Source organism: Penicillium roqueforti, assembly GCF_015533775.1.
Source record: "Penicillium roqueforti strain LCP96 04111 chromosome Unknown scaffold_10, whole genome shotgun sequence".
NCBI classification, from domain to species: Eukaryota; Fungi; Ascomycota; class Eurotiomycetes; order Eurotiales; family Aspergillaceae; genus Penicillium; species Penicillium roqueforti.
This window is the reverse complement of record NW_024067574.1, coordinates 176902-194690: the sequence shown is the minus strand read 5'-3', so window position 1 is coordinate 194690 and position 17789 is coordinate 176902. Positions and strand designations below refer to the sequence as shown.

Sequence of the window (17789 nt, the reverse complement as noted above, 5' to 3'; positions counted from 1 at the left end):
CTTGTACCCCGTAAAAGACTTAGTGTACAGAAGGCGTGAGACGATCGTATCCGTTTGGCTATTTTATCAGAGACATCATATCTGGGATAATGCGTGTTGGATTTCCTCTTGCTTGAGATCCCTCCTGATATTCATCTTGTCTCCAGCTAGGAGTATGGGAAGAAGTGGCAACAGCATGAAAGGCACAATCCTCAATAGTATACAGCTGTCATCACGTAGCTTCTTGCTTTATCCTCTTACTACGCCTCGTGCCAAGCTCGCCAGAATCTATCTTTGATTCCTTTGGTAGCTGGTTATTCACCGAATCAATATCTTTCACAATATTTAGACCAGCCTCGGGTTCTTGGTTGGCATAGTAATCCGAGACAGCGATATTGCGGAGCACATAAGCAGCCCTCTCAATATCGATAAAGGAGACAGATCTTTCTCCAGCGCCATTGTTAAGCCGTGCTCGCAGCTCCTGTGAGGCATTCCACAGATCTCGATACTCATTCATATTGTACTTGACAATCAACTCCCCATTGGGCTTCTTGTGTTTAGAAGGCTTCTGCTCTTTGCAATGTATACCTTCTGGGAAATCCGTCAGACAAAGCCAAAGATACACATCGTCGCTGTAAAAGGGCACTTGTTTCTTAGCATCGCCGAAGACCGTGGCAATAGACAAAATCAAAGATGCAGTAGCTGGGCCGACGCCACGGATAGGCGCAGTAAGAGCGTCCAAACTGGCTTTGGGGAATGCATCATTCGGCGCAATTACAGGGTCTGCATCTGGGAGGGTGGCAAAGGCCGTAGATGTAGACTTGGTGATCGTTGCGACTTGGTTGCTTTTCACCATTCCCATGAGCATGGGACGGGAAACACCATGTTTCCTAGAAATAAGTCAGACAAAGCCAGAACCTGTAGTATGAATACCGCAAATTGTTACTCACGTCTTCCATTCCATGATATCAATTAACTCCTCCTTGAGCAAGTGCGCTCCCTCCGGCGCGCTTTCTTTCTGACCACCCTCACTCGCCCGCTCCGCGATAATCTTCGGCAGAACTTCATAGCGCCACCGGTCAAGCTGGAGGAACTTCTCCCTCTCTTCGATAATACGCTTCTCCTCGGACGGATCGAGCTCCGTCTTTGTGGTCGGCGCTATGCTAACCTTCGTCCCCGCTTTTCGTTTTGGTCCCTTCCCTGCCTTTGACTGCAGCTTCAGCCTCAGCTTGTTGAGGTGCACTCGCTCTACCGTTGATGGGTAGTGGGATAGCAGGTTGTGGAATGTCTCTAGGGTGATATGGCGCGGATGGAATGATTCATGTTGTTTGTTGTCATTCTCTCTGTCATTGTGATGGTCTTGGCTTTTATCAGGCTGGGAACGTGCTGTCCTAGTAATTACTTCCTTCGCCATAGCGAGATTACTGAGGGGAGGCAATTCGTACTGGGCAGACGATAGAACCTTGGAAGGATGTTGAAGCTTGCGTGGAGATCGTATAAGCTGTTATCGAAGCTGATAACGGTATGGGCTGTATTTTACGTGTTTTGTAATTTTGACTGTAAGATACTAGGGATCTCGACAGCCTCGTTGCAGAGCGAAGCGACTGCCCTCTAGCTAGCTTATTCTCCCCTATCCTTGTAATTCAGTACAGCCTTCACAATTAGGCATATTTCCTGGTATGCAAACTGCTAATAAAATCAAGTCCCCTTTATCATATCATGATCATTATTAACTGTTTAATCAACCACTTTATGTCAATTACTTTAGCAACTACTTCAACTACCTAAGCAACTACTTAAGCAACCGCTTGAAAACCGCTCGAGAGACCGCTTTGAGCAACTACTCTAGTAACGGCTTTAATGACTACGGCTCCGCCATGTCAAACCCGAATTAGGCTTAGTTGCTCTTTTACTTCAGCTTGGCACTTTCATCAGTCTGTCACCTTTCTTCAGCTTATCCACTGATATTGCATTTCTCCCAACACCTCACTAGCCTGTTACCTCTTCTTTCCAGTTTGATCAGCCCTTCATTTTCTTGTCCGCATAATACCGTCAGTGAACAAGCCTGCCGAGTCCCCCATGATCCCCGAAAGAATATCGTCTCTTATGGCGCCCTCTCGTCAATTAGCGCTACGGACTTACAAGCAAAGGTCTGTAAGTGTAGCATCCCGCCTTTCTGAGATGTCAGATGAATTGACAATATCCGATATTCTTGGCATGAAATTCGCGGCAATGGAAAGTGAACTTGAGTATATACGATGTGTCCGAGACGGCCTCAACGAAGCAAGAAAGACAGAAAAGATCTCCCACGACACCTTTCAGCAAGAAATACAAACCTTCTTAGAGTCCTTCCGTTCGTCATTATCAACCATTCATGTCCTGAAGGCACAGCGCCCATTGATCATCGAAGACATTGCTGAACAAGTTTCAGCGAAACGTCAGAGGATTGAAGGACCGGTTGACCAAAGCCTGCTCGAGCATGCTTACCGCGACGCTAGAATCTCCCGTGTGCTGGGGGCACGTGCAAAACAGAAAGGTTCCAAGTATGATCAATCTGCGTTCAAGAAGAAGGTCTACGCGTACTACGGTATCAATGAGCATTGTCGCCCTGGCTTTGGGTGGTGTCATGTGTTGGGCACTGTACTTCCCCAAAATAATATCAAAGCTGCTCATCTTGTACCCAAATCTATGACATCCAAGGATGTTTGCCACCTATTCGGAGTCAGCAATGGAGTTCTTGGTGACCGCCGCAATCGTAAGAATATTCTCTTTGTGGCAAAGGAAATGACTGACTCATACAAATTAGGCATCACACTGGCAGAAAATATTGAGCTACTTTTCGACCGAGGTACCATCGCGATTGTACCTATGCCCGGCCCGATGAAAAGTCCAACTCAATGGAGGTGTGTTGTCTTGGACGAATCAAAGAAGGAGGACACCATCGGTTTCTTTGATGGATCTTATATGAGACTAAAGGTTAGTATTGCAAAAGCTAGAGTTGAGTATTATATCAATGATATAATAGGACATTGACAACAAGCCATTGACGTTCGTTTCCGATAACCGTCCTCGCGAACGGTATTTGTACTTCTGCTTCATCATTGCATACCTAAATGCAAAGAGCCGAGGAGTTAGTGACGCCGTGGCAAGGAAGGTTGAAGCCACGCGTTTTTGGCCCTCGGCTGGCGAGTACCTCAATCGGTCGACGCTGGTTACACTAGCCCGTTGTGTTTCCGGATCGGAACTCCCCGAATCCCTTGTTCAAGACAAGACGTTTGACTCCGGCGATACCTCCACTCGTGACGCTGACGCTGGAACTGTGCTTGGAGCTGATGTCTGTGACGCAATTCTTGCCATGAAGAACCTCTAAGTTATTGCTATGCTGCAGCCCGGAGGACAAGCCACGGAGGAGTCAAATTTGCTTTTTTCTTTTCTTTATTTTTACTTTCGCTTTTTCTTTTGTTCAGCAGCGACTATGATTATTGCATTCTTATTGCTATATGAATAGATGTTTCCACTCAGTGTGAAAGGGTACATCTAGAAATCTCGTTTTCACCGTGCAGCCTTTTTGTAGCGAAACGCCCTACTCTTCCTAAGTAGTAGTAATTATTACCTGTTACTAGAAATATTCCCGGATCATAGCTATACCTATACCTATACCTATACTTTCGAATAGTACTTCGCAAAAACGGTTATCTTAAAACTCTCAAGGAGGTTATAGTAGCGACGAAGGAACTCTACTAGTTAGAAGCACCGTTTGGCGGCTCTGCCGTGTCAAATCTCAATTGGGCTTAGTTGCTTTTCTTCAATCCAGCTTGGCAAGCCAACCGACGCCAATCAACCAACACAACAACAACAACAAGGCACGTAAGAAGACCAACAACAGGTTCTAGCCTTATCACATCAGCTATAAAAGCTGTCTCACTCTCTTGTTTCCGACAGCACAACCTAGCAGGCTTCAACGCCTGACTCGCTATCGTGACCGACAGGCGGACACAGTATGAAGCCCATCACATCAGAGCATGAGCCCCAAACGACGCAGTGGGACGAAGGTCAGGTTTACGTTAAAACCTGCCATAACGCCACTCGGAAGGCCCTCGCTCTCCTTCTCTCTCGCAGCAACAAGGAAAATCTGCATATCACTACCACTGAACTAGAATTATCTTCCGGTGATCCCCTAGACTATGGCCCTCGCTTTGTGAATCCATTCGCCTATTATGTGATACGTTAACAACGTTGGGATGAATTCGATATCCACGGCCTGAATATCAAGGATATCCCGGAATTATATCAATACCGGCGGTGGCTTAACGCGTGCCAGGTGGTCAAGGCCTTCCACTATTCTCTGGATAACATCTTTGGTGAGAATATGCCGGCTTATATCCTTGATGAAGAGTAAGTCGCTGAGTTCCTATACTATATAATACCTTTATCTAACTATCCTTACTATATAGCAACAATCTGGGCTCTGTATATGCACCCCAATGGCAATGGAAGCTCGCAGGCTGGACAAACGCGAAGAAAGCGTCTCAGCCCCATATCAACGCCTTCATAGTTGATTCACAGCCTCACCTTATTGATCGCCTTAACTCGGGTGAGGTATCTGTTTCCTATGGCTTGATCGCTAAGCGCCGACTCGAAGATGGATATAACGACCACCGATACATCCCTATCACAGTCTTTTCAGTATCGGATTTTCAAGTCCGTATCCTTCAGATCTGGCATGGCAAGCAGAACCCCAAGGCTCTTCAAATTCGTTCGTCGCGAATCATGGACTTTAAGGACGGTATCCAAAATAACTTAGACGACTGGGTCACCATTCTATGCTGGATTGCCGGAGAGTCAGTCGAAGATACAAGAAACGGGATTGAAGTTGTTCAGCCATTCGGAAATGATGCATAGCGCGTTATGGGACGGGCAATTGTTTTCTTTTACCACTGTGCAGTTTGTTCCAATGGTTTCTGGTTCCTTTTCTTTGGGTCTGAGTTCGTGCGTTACTTGAAGAAAATGTCAGCGAAAAAAATAAAGTACAATATGTGCATGGGAGGGTAGGCTTAGGACGGTATTTATAGTATATGGAACACACAGTAATATTGAAGACAACACTAGAACGAAAGAATGATACTTAGTGCAAGACCTAGAAAACTCAAGCAACCACCCATCCTCAAAACAGAAGCAGATCCCTGTTCTGGACGGGGGATCGAATTAGCCTCTAACCCACTATATTGCTTTATCGGATGTTCCTTGAACTCATTCTCGGCCTCAGAGTCGGAAATTTCCGTTTCGTCCTCAATGTCAGTGCTCCTCGTAGCCGCAGCTCTACTAGAGCTTATAGCAGATGCAGCTGTTGATATTGATGTTGGCACATGTGCTTTAGCATTAGCGCAGTTTTGTTGGCGCATGGATTCGGCGTCCTTTCTCGATGTGTCGTTGGGACAGTTATCATAGCAGCTGAGGTGGTATTAGTGTCAATGTGTTATTTGGATGCGCGAAGGTGGCGTATAGAGTAAGTTTTAGGAATTGTCGAGGTGTTAGATGAGACTTACTCCAGGATATTTGTGCTACTAGTACACTGGCAATTCCAATCGTCCGGTGCGCAGTTTGCTAAGGTAGATTGCATTGGTTGGACGCATTGCTGCAGAATGCTATTTGGTTAGATGGTCAGTATCTGGGCTCAATTTGGAATGCGTATGCAGATCGACCCAACTTACTTGTCTGATACACATGTAGTATTCATCGCATTGTCTGCTAGTGTGGCTGTCGTTGTGGCTGCTGAGGCGAAAGTAGCGGCTGCTAGAATAAATGGGAGGATGGGTTTCAAGTAATGCATCTTGTATAGATTTTATATCAAGATATGATCAGGGTTGGAACACTTCGCTACTTTATGGATGATACATATAGGGGATACATGCAAATAAAATGAAGTCCACTGCTACATTCTATCAAAGACATAACATTCTACTCCTACCACCTTCACCTTCATCTCAGGCATAACCCTATCGAAAACCACAAGGAGATTCCATGTGGAAGTATAGCCCTAGTTTGGCTAGCGATGCAGGAACCATCCACACCATAGTGCTACGCGAAACATTGAAGATCCGCCGTTTTTATTCAAGGCAGGGTTGCTCAATGCATTGCTGTCTAGGGGTGTTACAGGGGGTCTTGGCATATTTCCAGCTTCTCTGATACTAAGTAGGAGCTGACAAGGGAAAATATAAGACTGCGAGGAGTGATTCCTGGCACAATATTACATTCCTAACTGTGACTGGTTGTTCATGTCCATCCCTACAAGTCTGGTGCATTCTTCGGCTAGTGCCTTGGGCCTGGTTAGACTCGCCAATAGGGAGGATTCCAGAATGTGGAGGATCGGCGGGTAGCTGCAGATTAGAAGGTTTGCTTCTTGTTAATTCAGGGCTGTAGGTAGAATTATAAATATCATGGTAGGTAAAAGAGGAAGATTGATGCTTCTATACGATGATGAGCTTCCATAAAATCACAGGATCATGATGCTATGCAAGGTAGTTTCTGAAACTGAGATATAACAAACATTATCAATAATCAATAATTCATTGCAGTAGTTTTACCCAAAAGTGATCTACAAGGTTTACTCTAGATAAGTTTGAGTGATCCTATTTACATGATCTACCGGAGTACAGCCCTTACAGACCCTTAGCCTGCTTGGCCTCGGTTAGAGCCTCCTTGAGCGCCGTCAGGGCATTGTCAATGTCACCACGCTTGGGATCAGTGACACTGACACCCATGTGGCCGAACCGGATGTACTTAGTAGCAATCTCCTTGTGCAGGCCAGCTGCAAAGATGACACCCCGCTTAAGCAGTCCAGGCAGGACATCAGCCGGAACCAGACCCTCAGGCAAGTAAATGGCAGTCATGCCATGAGCCTGGCATTCAGGGCGGGAAGCGACCTGCTTCAGACCAAGCTCGGCAACAGCAGCCTTGACCTTATCCGAGACCTTGGCGTGGATAGCGAAGCGGGCGGGGACATCAACGGTGATCTGGGTGAGGGTGGTGTGGAGGGCGTGGACGAGCTGGGTGGGTGGGGTAGCGAAGTAAGAGGCCTTGTTGTTCTCGTAGTTCTTCATGATAGGGAGCCAGTTGGCGATAGAGGCGTAGTAAGAACTGGGCGGGGTCTTGCGCGACTGGGCGGCCTGGATGGCGCGTCCAGATGTCATGACGATGCTGAGACCGGGTGGGCAGCCGATGGCCTTTTGCGAAGCTGTAAGGACGGCATCGAGATCCCACTCGTCGAAGGCGATCTCCTCCGAGCCGACACTACACACGCCGTCCACGACCACGAGGGTTTCTGGGCTGACGCGGCGCACCAATTGTGCCACGCCCTTAACGTCAGAAAGGACGCCGGTTGAGGTGTCGACGTGTGTGAGGGTGATGACCTTGTACGACTTCTCCTTGAGAGCTTGCTCCACTTCCTCGAGCGAAGAGCGATCGCCGATGGGTGCCTTAAGGTGGGTGACGTTAGCACCATATGTCTCGAGGCACTGGCCGAAGGAGTCGCCGAAGTATCCGGTGTTAAGAACGAGGGCGTTCTCCCCGCGCTCGATCAGGTTGGCGGAGACAAGATCCCAGCCCAGTGTGCCGCTTCCGGCGATGATGAAGGGCTGCGCGGCGGGGTTGGTAGATTGGAAGACCTTGCGGACGAGAGTTAGGGTCTCGCCGAAGACCTTGACGAAGCCGGGGGCGACGTGGCTCTCACTGGGAGAGTTAGTTGGTTGTATATTGTAGCATAGTATATTGTGACTCACGCATAGTGGGACATAGACTGGAGGACGGCATCGTCGAATTCGATGGGTCCTGGGATCAGGAGGGTGTTGTGAGGGGTTTGAATAGACATAGTGGGAGTTGATGAGAGAGGGGCAGGAGAAATGGAGCGATCAATGGGTTTATATTCGATGTCGTCGGGAAATAGTGAATTTCTTTCGGTCGAGAAGGGAGTATTGAGGTCAGGCAATGGGAGACGCTGGTCCAGGTGTCTGGAAATCAGGCTCAAACGCTCCGTAGGCGATCTGGACGCCAGTTTTCCGATTGCGGCGAGCCGCGGGGTAGTTTTTCTTCGCGTGAAAGGGGATTGGAGGAGTTCCCGAGGGTAAGGGGATTTCGGGGATCACCGCCGAGTGGATTGGCCGAGATTCCGAGGAGAATTCGATGATTTGTTGACTCGGACGATAGAACCGAGGACGTGCGAAGTGAGACTTGGGTTATATATGAACTGAGTCTTGTCTCCGAAGATGGCTGTTTTTCTTTCGGGGTTTGACGTCGGAGAAAAGATGGCCGGGCGGATCCTACCGAGTGAGATTTCCAACCGTCTGAGTCTCACGCCGTATGATTTCTTCTATAGAGGGTATTTGGGGATATGGGGCAATATCTGGGGTATTCTGCAGGATGTTTGTCATTTTATATCATCCCGGAGTATATATGCTGTACTCCGTACTGTTCACTCACATATATTGGAGATTGGAGTATCGAATACTACACTCGTTCTCTCGTTGAATGTCTATATAATATCAAATCCAAATGCCGATGTCTGCCCGGCAACTGCTACTCTATTCGATTGTCGAACCCCAATGTAGTATTCTCCTCCGGCGACCTCCACCAAGAGTAAACCCTCGAAGAGAGGTGTAGCATGTGATTGGCCTCATCAAACCGAAAAGCATTTCGGACGAGACGTTCGGTCTGATGAGCCAATGCGAAAGAAAATCAAGATCGAGATGGCTTCATAGAGCAGATAGCGCTAGCCATATTAGGACATAAAATAGGGCTTAGGGCATTGCTTAGTTGCTCTTCCCCGCGAAGCTCCATCAGGCTGAAGCCAACAGGCGTTGTTTCTTTCTGGCTTTGCTCCGATTTCCGATTTCCAATCACCGTGGATGGACCATTGATCTTCATTGACCCCACACGCACCATCCAGGATGACCGCCCGTTTGGTCTTGGTCATTGGTGACCTGTTCATCCCTGACCGAGCTCCTGTAAGCTGTCCTCAGCTCAGCTTCACTGTCTCCGCTAACACGTCGTCTAGGATCTTCCAGCCAAGGTCCGTCTGTCTTTTGCGTCACAATCTACTCCAGCATGCTGATAATGACTCTCGATTCTAGTTTCGCAAACTCCTGACCCCTGGCAAGATCGGCCAGACCCTTTGTCTGGGCAACTTGACTGATCGCGAGACCTATGATTTCCTCCGCGAGGTAGCCCCGGACCTACAGATGGTCAAGGGTGACTACGATGTCGATTCTCCCAACCTCGCTCTCTCTAAGATCGTGACCCATGGCAGTTTACGAATTGGGTTCACCCATGGCCACACCATCGTGCCACCCGCCGACGCCGAGGCACTGCTTATTGCCGCCCGCCAGATGGATGTCGATGTCCTGCTGTGGGGTGGTACCCACCGCTTCGAGGCATTTGAGATGGAGGGTCGGTTCTTTATCAACCCGGGAAGCGCAACGGGTGCTATGAGCTCGGGCTTCTGGCCAGATGACGAGGAACCTACACCGAGTTTCTGCCTCATGGACGTGGGTTGCCCTGCCTGATTTGAAGGATAGTGTACATGCTGACTCCGAATAGATCCAAGGTGATGTCCTTGTGTTGTACGTCTATCAGCTGAAGACCGACGCCAATGGGGTAGAAAATGTCGCTGTTGAGAAGGTCTCCTTCCGCAAGAACCACCCCCCGGCTTCGTGATGCCGTCCTTATAAGTTATGCCTATTGTCCTACTTTTCCCCTCATCCGTGTACATAATTGCCTTGGTGTTCGCCTGATCATACGTTCTTCTCCTTCCTTCTGACTTGTAGCAGATCTCATGCTTTTTCAATTTGATACATGATACCTTGAATTGAGTCATTTCCTCAAAATCTGCTACGATATTGTCATCTATTCTTACGGGCTGAATCCCTCGCTCTGATTTCGTTTTGTGATTCTCTTATGTCTTGCTCGCGCGTCTCTCCTGGTCCATGGAGTTTCTGCTTATCTAGCAAACTTTCAACACATGCAACATGTGCATAGGCATGATAACTCGATGGTCCGAATTTCTGCACCCTTGAACTAGGATTAAACTAACATTCAATGGAGAGGAACAAGATCATGTCAAACACAGGACTCCATAAACACCAATGGTCTATAACTTTTCCACTTAATAATTCTTTTCAAGTTCTATCTAGTCGATGGTGAAGAATTCAGATAATTGAAATATCATGCCGATGTACTTTTGTACAGGCGGTGCCATACAAAGATACTCAATTTCTCCACTTTTCAAAAGGCGAATGTTTGTACTTAGTGTGGAAAATATACAGCGTATTTTACCACTAGACCATAACAGAAACTGAGGACCCTATTTAAGGCCTAGGGCCATATCCTAGTGACATTTAGTGAAGTGAACCCTGTCGAGTGAGGCTGGAAGTATATACCGCCCGGCAGTATGCCGATTTATCGTCGGAAAGGCGCTATTCCCGAAATAGAAAGCCTCTCATTGCCAAACCCCAGAACTTCAATTCTCTGCCGCCTAGAGGTCTTGAACAGAGGGATCTAACTCGTACAAATCACCTGGGCCGTTCCCAAGTTCAAGCAACTCAATACCTTCGTTTTCATATACAAAATTTGAGGCGTAAAGATTATACCGACCCTCGGAGAGCTCTGACTTGCTCCCCTCATCGGTATTACCGGCGCGTTCACCGACCCTTCGAATACCCTCAACTTAACACTTCTCTTTTTTTACCGACAAGATGGCTGCTGAAGGTCAGGAGATTCCAGTGGAGGTCAAGGCGGAGCAGATTCCACACCAGGAAGATGGTGCAGATGACGAGGTAGGGTTGTTCCGCTGCATTGAAAGCAATTCCACTCTTTGTTCGAGATTTTTGGGTCATTTCTTTCATACCAACGTCGCATACTTTTTCTCATATACAAGGCATACCCCGCTGACATGATTGATCCCTACAGGAAGAGATTGAGGCCATGAAGCGACGAGTGGCCGAGATGGAATCCGAGGCCGCCAAGCTGCGGGAGATGCAAGCCGACCTCGACCAGCAAACCGAGAGCCTCCAAGAGAACAAGGAAGATATTGATGCGCGTAGCATTTTCGTCGGCAATGTCGACTACGGTGCTTCGCCAGAGGAAATTCAGGCTCATTTCCAGAGCTGTGGTTCCATCAACCGGGTTACCATTTTGCTGGACAAGTTTTCTGGCCAGCCCAAAGGGTGAGATCTGAACAGATGGACTGGAATATATATGGATATGAGCTGACAAGGCGCTGCAGTTATGCCTATGTTGAATTTGCGGAACCTAGCCTAGTCGCTCAGGCTCTGGTGTTGAACGAGAGTGTCTTTCGCGGTCGCAACTTGAAGGTCGGTTTATAAATGTTGGTCCTATTCTCTTTACACTCACTTATGTCGATTAACAGGTCGTGCCTAAGCGTACCAACCTGCCTGGGATGCACCGTGGCCGTGGTCGTGGCTTCGGCCGCGGTCGTGGCCGTGGCTTCCCTCGTGGTGGTGGATATCGCGGTGGTGCTCCCTACCGGGGCCGAGGCCGTGGTTTCTCGCCCTACTAAGTGTTTTGTTTGAGCGTGCTTCTGGAAATCCCGGGTCTGGTGTCCGATTTCAGGACCGGAACTGAATCCTCTCCTCATTTTCTCTATGTGTGGGTATGGAGTTGTGGGAACTGTGCTGTACAATAATTTCCGGGCAAAGAATTAGCAAAAAAAAAAGAATACGAGATGAGATTTGGCTATTGTTGGCTTTGGGAGTTGTATTTAATGTACACGGGGGTACAACTAGAAGGGTTGTGTATTATATAGGGTACAAAGTACAGGGTACATACTATAGTACCAATGGCGGCATATAAAGAACTTCGAACATCATCTAAATACGGTTGCCTAAACAAAAAGCCGTAACTCTTACCAGGATAGCTGGGGTAGCTGGCATAGCTGTGATATTCCTTATTACCATCCTATTAATATCAAATTGCCACTCTACCCGCCCACACCCGCTAAATTTACTCTATTACGTATGCTTAGAAGGTAACCTGGGAAAAAATTGAATATGACTTTCTAGGGCTATACAATATGGGCTTATGTAGTAAAATGATAGCGAGATTATAATTCAACGTTAGAAATCTACCGTGCTCAGCCCCAGGAAGTACTGACCGGGTATCTCGTACATAGTGAATACGTAGTCCGAGTACCTGCGCCATACAAACCCCGGGCGCACCTAACGCCTAACCCTTTCTTTCTCTTCCTTCTCCTCTCTTAACACTACTACCACCCATCACCAAACCTGCAAATCCCCAACCTATCCACGCTTTCCAGGCTTTGACCCTGGGCGAACTCGGTTTGGTCCTTCTCCCCCTCGTGAATGTGCGCGCCCGCGCTGTTCTTTGGGCGTGATTGATCGGCGCTTGTAAAGCATCATGGCGTCAAATCTCCCAGCGTAAGTTGGACTCGCCTCGGGCTCTGTACTAATCTGGATCTTCAGATCATCGCTAACATGCATTATAGCCAGCCAAATCTCCGGGTCACAAGTAAGACTGTCGTTCCGTCGAATCATCGTGGGACTCTGCGGGGTTCCGCATCCGTACAAGACTAACATCTCTGGCATATAGTTATCGCGGCTGACGGCTTGTACAAACGCGATGTCTTCCGTATGTCGTCTCCTTCGGATCGGTTGATCGAGTCCTGCGGGGTTGAACTGACCACCTCTTTCTAGGATTCCCCGATCCATTCGCCGTCGCTACTGTTGGAGGAGAGCAAACACATACAACTTCGGTGATCAAGAAGACTCTGAATCCGTATTGGAATGAGCCGTTCGATTTGTACGTATTTGCCCGCTGTCAGGGGAAAGGGTGAACCTTATTAACCATGGATATTTACAGGAGAGTCAATGAGGACAGCATTCTTGCGATTCAAATCTTCGACCAGAAGAAATTCAAGAAGAAGGATCAGGGGTTCCTCGGAGTCATCAATGTTCGCATCGGCGATGTCATTGACTTGTCGATGGGTGGTGATGGTACGTCCGCAGAACGCCGATCGCGAGTCAGAGAAACGTGGGCTGACCTGACGGCCATGTGCCCCCCACAGAAATGCTTACTAGGGATCTGAAAAAATCGAACGACAACCTCGTGGTTCACGGAAAATTGATCATCAATCTATCGTCAAACCTCACCGCCCCGCATCCGAACCAGAATGGACTTCAGCGTCAACAGGCTCAATCATCGACTTCCAGCGGCCTTGTGCCCCAGGTTGCAGCACCAACAGCTCAATCACAGGCTGGCCCCAACAATACCGATACGACCCCTGCCGCAGCTTCAAGTTCATCATTGCCCCAGCGCACTCCGACCACCGGTCCTCCAGCCGGCGCTCCTCCCCCGTCGAATGGCGCCCCAACCAATCCCCCTGGACCTGGCGCCCCATCTCGCGCCAATCTCAGCTCCTTTGAGGACAGCCAGGGTCGACTCCCCGCCGGATACGAACGGCGCGAAGACAATTTGGGACGGACATATTATGTGGACCATAATACGCGCACCACGACCTGGTCACGACCATCGGCCAACTATAACGAGCATACCCAGCGTTCTCAGCGCGAAGCAAACATGCAGCTCGAACGTCGGGCCCACCAGAGCCGAATGCTTCCAGAAGATCGGACCGGCGCCAATTCACCCAACCTGCCTGATGCCCAGCAGGCACCTACACCACCACCCGGGCCTAACGCAGGAACCTCTCTGGCAACTGGAGCCCCCGCCGGGTCTAACGCTGCTGCGATCTCCATGATGGCGACGGGAGCCACCACTGCAGGCACAGGGGAGCTTCCGCCAGGCTGGGAACGACGAGTGACGCCCGAGGGACGGCCCTACTTCGTGGACCACAACACGCGCACGACAACATGGGTCGATCCTCGTCGGCAGCAGTACATCCGCATGTACGGCCAGGGACAGACCACAGGTGGCGCGAACAACACCACCATTCAACAGCAACCCGTATCCCAATTGGGTCCTCTTCCCAGCGGCTGGGAGATGCGTCTTACCAACACTGCTCGCGTATATTTCGTCGACCACAACACCAAGACAACTACATGGGATGATCCGCGACTCCCCTCCTCTTTGGATCAGGGTGTGCCCCAGTACAAGCGTGACTTCCGGCGCAAGCTGATCTACTTCCGGTCCCAACCCGCATTGCGCATTATGTCCGGACAGTGCCACGTTAAAGTCCGTCGTAATAACATCTTCGAGGATTCATATGCCGAAATTATGCGCCAGAGCGCATCCGATCTTAAGAAGCGCCTAATGATCAAGTTCGATGGCGAAGATGGTCTCGACTACGGTGGTCTTTCGCGGTATGTTCCGTTCTTCTTTTCTCCAGTATCAGTCAAAATGCTAACTCTCACAGTGAATTCTTCTTCCTCCTCTCTCATGAAATGTTCAATCCTTTCTATTGTCTCTTCGAGTACTCTGCCCACGATAATTATACCTTGCAGATTAATCCCCACTCGGGCGTGAACCCCGAGCATCTCAATTATTTCAAGTTCATCGGCCGAGTGGTTGGTCTGGCTATCTTCCACCGTCGTTTCCTGGATTCCTTCTTTATTGGAGCTTTCTACAAGATGATGTTGCGCAAGAAAGTCAGTCTTCAAGATATGGAAGGTGTGGATGAGGATCTGCACCGGAATTTGGCATGGACACTGTGAGTTTGATACGTGATTCTATTTTGAGCAATATTAACACCATGACAGGGATAATGACATTGACGGAATTGTGGAACTCACATTTTCGGTTGACGATGAGAAGTTTGGCGAGCGTCGCACCATTGATTTGATACCCGGTGGCCGGGATATTCCCGTCACCAACGAGAACAAGCCACAGTACATTGAGTGAGTGGAACAAATCTCAGCCTTTATCATGATGAAACCCCGCTAATCATGTCGTAGGTTGGTTACGGAATGGAAGATCATGAAGCGAGTCGAGGAGCAGTTCGACGCCTTTATGTCCGGCTTCAACGAGCTCATCCCACCCGATCTCGTCAACGTCTTCGACGAGCGCGAACTCGAGTTGCTCATCGGTGGTATCGCCGACATCGACGTCGAAGACTGGAAGAAGCACACCGATTACCGCGGCTACCAAGAGCAGGACGAGGTCATCCAGAATTTCTGGAAGATTGTCCGCACCTGGGATGCCGAGCAGAAGTCGCGTCTTCTCCAGTTCACTACTGGTACCTCGCGTATTCCTGTCAACGGATTTAAGGATCTGCAGGGATCCGATGGTCCCAGACGGTTTACCATCGAGAAGTCTGGCGATCCCGCTGCGCTGCCCAAGTCGCATACTTGGTATGTATCCGATCCTGCTTTTTTATATCTGGTCTATCATAGCTAACCTTATTTCAACACAGCTTCAACCGTCTTGATCTCCCTCCTTACAAGACGCACGATGCTCTCGAGCACAAAATGTCTATTGCGGTGGAGGAAACGCTTGGCTTTGGACAGGAATAGAGAGTCTATTGCTGTTACCTCTACTCTGCCTCTTACTGTACCTGGATCTCTCTCCCTCTTCCCCTCTTGCAGCGTACAATGCAGGATTTATTCCCTCTCCTGTTCTGGATTATTGGTCTTGTTCTTTGTTAAATGTAACCCACTACTCACGAAGCTCTCGTTTTTTTTTTACAAGCCAACCAAACCAACTTTCAATTTCTGATTTTCTGGGTCACTGGATTAGGATAGGATCTAGGGCTGGAACCTTAGGGAGGTTAAGTCCATTTATTCTTTTCCGACTGTTCTTTTCATCGTTCTCCTTCTCCGGGAATCCAGCTGTACCTTTCCTTTTCCGTCTTGTTTACATCACCCTCGAACTGGCTATACATACTTACTTTACTCATCCTGGATCTTCCCACACTCGTTCTGTATTCAATATTCTACGTAGCAAAAAAAAAAGAAATTCCTCCATCGAAGTCTTTCACTTGTCTTTCTCTCAATTCACATTGCTACCCGTAGCAACTCCTTTGATAGCTGTGGCTGTCATCAGTTGCGACCCGCTTCACTCGTATTTTTGATTGGTCGTGTATCGTCTAGTTTACAATATATGGTCTACTAGTATCGAATAAGCGTAGGTTATAGGGGAGGTCGTAGCATCATTTGTTGCAAAAAAAAAAAGCATTAGAAAAGCCTGACACCTTGATCACAACAATGAACTAATGTACTGAACCAATATTCACTCGAAAATATGTCAATCCTGATGGTTGATATGCTGTTAGTGTAGGGTGATGTACTACTAGGTTCCATACCGTCTAACATTTCGCCCATTTTCCCCTTCTTGTCCTTGAGCTACTGTTCGTTTCGCGCTACATTATTTTTTTATCTAGTAATGTAGAACCTAGCTTCTAACAAAAATCTCATCTGGCGACAAACTAAGAATTTCGACATCTCCCGCCCTATAGACCTCCAACTGCCAATCACCGCAGATTTTGCCATGAAAAGGGCCTTAGCTAGGTAGTTCGCTAGTTGACTATGACTAACTAACTAGTTAACTAGGGATACGCGGCTTATATAAATCCTTTTAACATTCGAGGGTTACATAGGTAATGCATTGATTCCAAAATCACTGTACTTTGAGAGGGTCGCCTTGACAATAGCAACAAACTCGCACACACACACACACAGACAGTCACAGACAGTTATCGAAACTCAAACATTCAGACCAGCAGCAACAAGCGACAATCCAACAAGCAGGGAAATTTGCACTCCAATTGCTCCAGTACCGCTGTCCTCATTTCCAGCGCTGGCAGAAGCACTCGCGGAGGCACTCGCGGAGGCACTCGCGGAAGCACTGTCGGAAGTACTGTCGGAAGCACTAGCCGACTCACTGGTGGAAGTACCCGTAGAGGTGCTAGCGGAGGTGCTAGACGTCTCGGCCGGTCCATCACAGTGCCAGTGGTCGCCATGCGGCTCGCAACCAATAGACTCGGTAGGACTGGGGCTTGCCGGAGAAGCTTCCGCAGAAGTAGTGCTCGCTTCGACCTCGCTTGCCGTTGATGTAACCGAGGAGATGGCCGAGGAGACGGCTGTTGAGGCAGGGCCATCACAGTGCCTATATAGAAGAGTGTTAATAAGTGCCCTCAAGTAATAGACATCATACGATGGGGTAGAACAAACCAGTGGTCTCCGTGAGGCTCACAGCCAATTGAGGCAGTAGGAGATGGACCGGGGTCCTGAGTAGAGGCCGCGGATGTGACCGAAGTCAACATCGCAATGAAAAAGATAGAGAATCTCATTGTGGCGAGGTGATTTGAGGGCTGTACACAATGTAATGACGATGGCGAAGGTTGCGAATTCAGAGATCCGCTGCACAGGGTCTGCACCCTTTATACCTGCCATTCCGCCGAGAGAGCAGTATTTTGCGAGGCCAAGACAAGTGGAAGTCTTGGTGCCCCAAAGGTTCTCAAATAGCCTTGGCAGCGGAGGGGATGTCTCATGGTATTGAACATATAATTGGCCTTCCAGTGGATGGTGGTGCATGTGGGTAGTAATGCTTTATTAATGAGCGCTTTGCTTTTCTTGGGTGTATCATTGGCCGTCTTGGAAGGTCAGAGCATACAGTCCCTGCCGATCCCAGCTTGCCAAGTGTTGATGCTTTTATTGTCCGAGGAAAAATACCATGTTTTTAGTGTAAATTTAGAGTCCAGAATACTCCATTCGCTTAACGTGACAATCCTTTACTATCGGTCGATATTGCTGAGCTATGGTCCCGGCATCACCGGAAACCTTGTAACCGAGATGCTGTCTGTGCTAGCTAGTCAATGTGGGCTGAGGCAA

General features: G+C 48.5%; 9 protein-coding genes across 9 annotated transcripts; 5 read left to right on the top strand and 4 right to left on the bottom strand.

Moving 5' to 3' along the window:
• Positions 1-211: 211 nt before the first annotated feature.
• Positions 212-1393, bottom strand: LCP9604111_4709 (uncharacterized protein; the record flags this gene model as incomplete). The annotated part of the gene is made up of 2 exons (XM_039072438.1): positions 212-869; positions 930-1393. The coding sequence occupies 2 exons, from the start codon at positions 1391-1393 to the stop codon at positions 212-214; spliced, it is 1122 nt and encodes a 373-aa protein (XP_038929199.1).
• An 818-nt stretch (positions 1394-2211) lies between these two features.
• On the top strand, positions 2212-3349 carry LCP9604111_4708 (HNH endonuclease signature motif containing protein; the record flags this gene model as incomplete). Its single annotated transcript, XM_039072437.1, has 3 exons — positions 2212-2734; positions 2786-2955; positions 3005-3349. 3 exons carry the CDS (start codon positions 2212-2214, stop codon positions 3347-3349), a joined length of 1038 nt encoding a protein of 345 aa, XP_038929198.1.
• Positions 3350-3979: 630 nt separating this feature from the next.
• LCP9604111_4707 (uncharacterized protein) lies at positions 3980-4881 on the top strand (the record flags this gene model as incomplete). Its single annotated transcript, XM_039072436.1, has 3 exons — positions 3980-4177; positions 4301-4374; positions 4434-4881. 3 exons carry the CDS (start codon positions 3980-3982, stop codon positions 4879-4881), a joined length of 720 nt encoding a protein of 239 aa, XP_038929197.1.
• Positions 4882-5084: 203 nt separating this feature from the next.
• On the bottom strand, positions 5085-5809 carry LCP9604111_4706 (GPI anchored serine-threonine rich protein; the record flags this gene model as incomplete). The annotated part of the gene is made up of 3 exons (XM_039072435.1): positions 5085-5430; positions 5526-5624; positions 5691-5809. The coding sequence occupies 3 exons, from the start codon at positions 5807-5809 to the stop codon at positions 5085-5087; spliced, it is 564 nt and encodes a 187-aa protein (XP_038929196.1).
• An 829-nt stretch (positions 5810-6638) lies between these two features.
• LCP9604111_4705 (alanine--glyoxylate transaminase) lies at positions 6639-7846 on the bottom strand (the record flags this gene model as incomplete). The annotated part of the gene is made up of 2 exons (XM_039072434.1): positions 6639-7707; positions 7758-7846. The coding sequence occupies 2 exons, from the start codon at positions 7844-7846 to the stop codon at positions 6639-6641; spliced, it is 1158 nt and encodes a 385-aa protein (XP_038929195.1).
• A 1075-nt stretch (positions 7847-8921) lies between these two features.
• Positions 8922-9687, top strand: LCP9604111_4704 (vacuolar protein sorting-associated protein 29; the record flags this gene model as incomplete). The annotated part of the gene is made up of 4 exons (XM_039072433.1): positions 8922-8978; positions 9029-9043; positions 9105-9518; positions 9571-9687. 4 exons carry the CDS (start codon positions 8922-8924, stop codon positions 9685-9687), a joined length of 603 nt encoding a protein of 200 aa, XP_038929194.1.
• A 1037-nt stretch (positions 9688-10724) lies between these two features.
• Positions 10725-11548, top strand: LCP9604111_4703 (polyadenylate-binding protein; the record flags this gene model as incomplete). Its single annotated transcript, XM_039072432.1, has 4 exons — positions 10725-10805; positions 10939-11195; positions 11255-11342; positions 11399-11548. The coding sequence occupies 4 exons, from the start codon at positions 10725-10727 to the stop codon at positions 11546-11548; spliced, it is 576 nt and encodes a 191-aa protein (XP_038929193.1).
• Positions 11549-12405: 857 nt separating this feature from the next.
• On the top strand, positions 12406-15473 carry LCP9604111_4702 (NEDD4 family E3 ubiquitin-protein ligase; the record flags this gene model as incomplete). The annotated part of the gene is made up of 10 exons (XM_039072431.1): positions 12406-12425; positions 12494-12516; positions 12598-12636; positions 12702-12807; positions 12868-13001; positions 13073-14324; positions 14378-14671; positions 14721-14858; positions 14916-15311; positions 15374-15473. 10 exons carry the CDS (start codon positions 12406-12408, stop codon positions 15471-15473), a joined length of 2502 nt encoding a protein of 833 aa, XP_038929192.1.
• Positions 15474-16661: 1188 nt separating this feature from the next.
• On the bottom strand, positions 16662-17248 carry LCP9604111_4701 (uncharacterized protein; the record flags this gene model as incomplete). The annotated part of the gene is made up of 2 exons (XM_039072430.1): positions 16662-17064; positions 17130-17248. The coding sequence occupies 2 exons, from the start codon at positions 17246-17248 to the stop codon at positions 16662-16664; spliced, it is 522 nt and encodes a 173-aa protein (XP_038929191.1).
• Between the last annotated feature and the right edge of the window lie 541 nt (positions 17249-17789).